The sequence below is a fragment of the Lithobates pipiens genome, unplaced genomic scaffold (assembly GCF_037356315.1).
Source record: "Lithobates pipiens isolate NorthernLeopardFrog02 unplaced genomic scaffold, aLitPip1_a1.2 Scaffold_18, whole genome shotgun sequence".
NCBI lineage: Eukaryota > Metazoa > Chordata > Amphibia > Anura > Ranidae > Lithobates > Lithobates pipiens.
In genome coordinates this window covers 308155268-308159020 of record NW_027507758.1, presented here as the reverse complement: position 1 = coordinate 308159020, position 3753 = coordinate 308155268, and the positions used below count along the sequence as shown (strand labels likewise).

The 3753-nt window shown below is 34.0% G+C and overlaps 1 protein-coding gene across 1 annotated transcript in view; it reads left to right on the top strand.

Annotated features, from left to right (window-relative positions):
• The first annotated feature begins 726 nt into the window (after nucleotides 1-726).
• The window catches only part of PRDM13 (PR/SET domain 13), a 9941-nt gene continuing 6914 nt past the window's right edge, over nucleotides 727-3753 (top strand). The window contains exons 1-2 of the mRNA XM_077487195.1: nucleotides 727-991; nucleotides 3422-3553. Of these exons, the coding sequence (XP_077343321.1) occupies nucleotides 851-991; nucleotides 3422-3553 (273 nt within the window). The 5' untranslated portion in view covers nucleotides 727-850. The remainder of the gene's footprint in view (nucleotides 992-3421; nucleotides 3554-3753) is intronic.

Here is a 3753-nt window from a genome sequence, read left to right as displayed (position 1 = left end):
TCAACCAGAGATCTCTTGACGAGGCTTCTTATATACCATTGTTATGTGAATAAAGTTGTCCAGCCAACCAGCCAACCAGTCAAGCAAGCAAGTGAAGTGCTCCTAAAGCAGAAAGTTGTATGTATTTCTGGTGTCCCCCCCATCAAGTACCTGCGCAGTGTTTGGCACACGCCAGGAATCAATAGGAGTTAACAAGTCCTCAAACATTCCTGGTCCCTTTGTTAACCAGTCCTTTGCGATAAAGCCAAGGGGAAGAGAATTCCAAATCCTTGAAGTATATTAAACGTGAAAAGGATCAGCCAAGTAGACTTCAAACAGCCCCTTATTTTTTTATATTTTTTTTGCAGGACTGGTTGGTGGGCGAACAATAAGGGCGAGTAAAATTTATGGAGAAATTATACAGTGGATTTGTCACTTAAAATATCGTAACTGTCTTGGGGACAATACCCCATGCTGAGGATTAATGGTCCCTCCAGACCTTTGATTCAGCGGAGTCTTTTCTTTGCCCTTGACAAATTGGATTTTTAGGAATGGGAAGGTCGCCTGGACCATTGTCTGGTTCCCATTCATGGGAGCTGATTATGCAGAAGGGGTTAGGGAAAGTCTCCATGTGACCCTGTTGGATGAAAACGCCGCAGCTGCTGGAAGAGCCCAACTCTCTCAGCGAAGTCTGCGCCCTGGAGCATCATCAGTGCCAAGGGGGTAGCTTGCCCTCCCATAGAAAAGCCGGCGTGTACGGAGCTACACGTCACTGTGCGGGCGGAGATAAGCCTGAGTGCTGTCCTCTCCTCTGTCACTCCAACCCTGAGTACTACTTGGGTATCCTGACTGCTCACACCTATAGGCAGCAATGCATGCCAGTCGGGCTCCTGCCACCAGCATCACCGCCGACACCAATGTCCCGGCCGGACTGCGCCTGGGTCCCATCCTGGGCAACTTCAAACTGGGGAAGTACCTGTCAGATCGCAGGGAGCCTGGACTCAAGAAAAAGGTATTTCCATAGGGCAAGACTACTCTGACCATTCTTGGATTGTGCCCACTTTCAACCAAAGACCAATGCAAGCACATCCTTTCATAGGGTGGATTTAAAAGGCTATTTGATTGTCATTAAAAAAGAAAATTAACAATAATTCGGCTATACACTATACAATCTGATTGCACGATCACCTTTGGATCTACCATCAACTATGTATTGCAAGCCATAGCTAAATACATACAGTTTGTTTATGTTTGTTCATATGTATTACTATTAGTTTTGGTAGATCGAAAGATTGTATAATGAACAACTTTGGGATAACAGAAGAAAAGCTCACAATAATAACAATCACAATAATAGATCATCAAAGCAAGCCAAATTGTTGTTTAAAAAATATTTTTAAGTTTTTACTGCGCTGTAAATATTGTTTCAAATTTGGTTGTTTCTTTGTTACCTTTTATAACATTTATGTATTACATATTATTACATATTCATTTAACGTCAGTATATTAATGAGCATTAATTAGATCAATTAGCAGGTCATTAATTAATGCATAATACTTGATCAGCTGATACAAATTCGATACAAACCTTTGATTACCTTATAATGAAACACAAGTAGAAATGAAGCAATTCATTAGGTCATTGAGTAATTCATTAATTCAAATAATGCTTCAGCTATTGTTTTAACAACTATTATAAAGCTGATCACTGCAATATATATATATATATATATATATATATATATATATATATATATATATATATATATATATATATATATATATGTGTGTGTGTATATATTAGTGCAATGAGTAAGGGAACAGTTTAGGAAAAAATATTTAGGTTTTCGTGCAATAAAGTTAAGAAACAGTTTAAGAAATACTATTTATTTTTAGTGCACTAAATAAAGAAGCAGTTTAAATGGTTTACGTTTTGGTGCAATAAAGTAAAGAAATCGTTTTAGAAATAATGTTTATTTTAGTGCAATAAATAAAGAAACAGTTTAGGAAATAAATGTAGGTTTTAGTGCAATAAACTAAAGAAACAGTTTAGGAATTAATAATTATTTTTGTGCAATAAATAAACAGTTTAGGAAAAATATAGGTTTTGGTATAATAAATTAAAGAAACAGTTTAGGAAATACTATTTATTTTTGTGCAATAAATAAAGAAAAAAGTTTGGGGAAAATGATTTAGGATTTGGTGCAATTAAGTAAAGAAACAGTCTAAGAAATAATAATTATTTTTGTGCAATAAATAAACAGTTTGGGAAAAATATTTAGGTTTTGGTATAATAAAGTAAGGAAACAGTTTAATAAATACTATTTATTTTGTGCAATAAATAAACAGCCTGGGAAAAACATTTAGGTTTTGTAAATAAATATTGTTTAATAAATAAAGTGAACAAGCAGTTTAAGAAATACTATTTATTTTTGTGCAATAAATAAAGAAAACGTTTGGGAAAAATGATATACGTTTTGGTGCAATAAAGTAAGAAATAATATTTATTTTGTGCAATAAATTAAAAAAAAATAAGAAAAATATTTAGGTTTTTGTGCAAAGAAGTAAAGAAACAGTTTAAGAAATAATATTTATTATTTTGCAATAAATAAAGAAACAGTTTAGGAAACAATATTTAGGTTTTAGTGCAATAAAGTAAAGAAACAGTTTAATAAATAATATTTATTTTTGTGCAAAAAAAAAAAAAAAGGAACAGTTTAAAAAATATTTATTTTAGTGCAATTAAAAAAAGGAAACACTTTTATTATTTTTTTAGTGCAAAAAAAAAAATAGGTAACCATTTCAAAAATATTATTTAACGTTTTCGTGCAATAAATACACACAGGTTAGATGGACCGGTGTGTGTTTGCACCTTGTTTGTAACTAAATAAAGAAATATGACTACTATCTAAAGGAAAGTAAAATAAATACCATTTTATTTCTGTTTCCAGTGACATTAAAAAGAAATAATTCCATAAGGGCTTATTAAAATAGTAAATGATTGCCATCATCTACAATGGGATCAAATCCATGGCTTTTGTCACACGTTCCGCTTTGATTTTGAACGTCATTTAATTGTTTTTAAACGCTCCGCCAGACCCGCAAATTTATTTCTCGTCATTTGGCTCCATTGGGTTCTCACATTAGTGTGCATTGTTCTTATGACTTTTATTGCATGCCTATTCATTGCCGTTGATATGGTATTTTACTATATGGTCCCTATGGGCGTGAGGGACTGACTTCAATCAAGTTTTTGTGTCCTAAAGATCCCAGCTCATAACTTCTATACAAATAGAAGAATAGATACATAGGGGGACCTGGCACAGATCAAAGTTTCTGGCAATCAAATATTGCCATATTTCTTATCATATAAGTAATAATTATGAGATGTATGGTGAAGGGCCATTCTATGGAGTAATAAGTATTCTTCCCTGATGTGCAGGTGAGGTTCCTGAGAGGAGAATTGGTGGATGAAGCAGGGGGGCCAGCCTCGGAGTGGATAGGGTTAATTCGGGCGGCCAGAAATAGCCAAGAACAAAACATGGAAGCCATCTCTGATGTGCCAGGAGGACAGGTATGCATCCTTCTACCAGATCTATCTATCTATCTATCTATCTATCTATCTATCTATCTATCTATCTATCTATCTATCTATCTATCTATCTATCTATCTATCTATTTATCTGTGTGCCCTTATATTATCTCTCTGTTTCTCTCTCTCTCCGTCTCTATATTTTGTTCTATCTCCCCATTATCTATCACATATCCACCTTT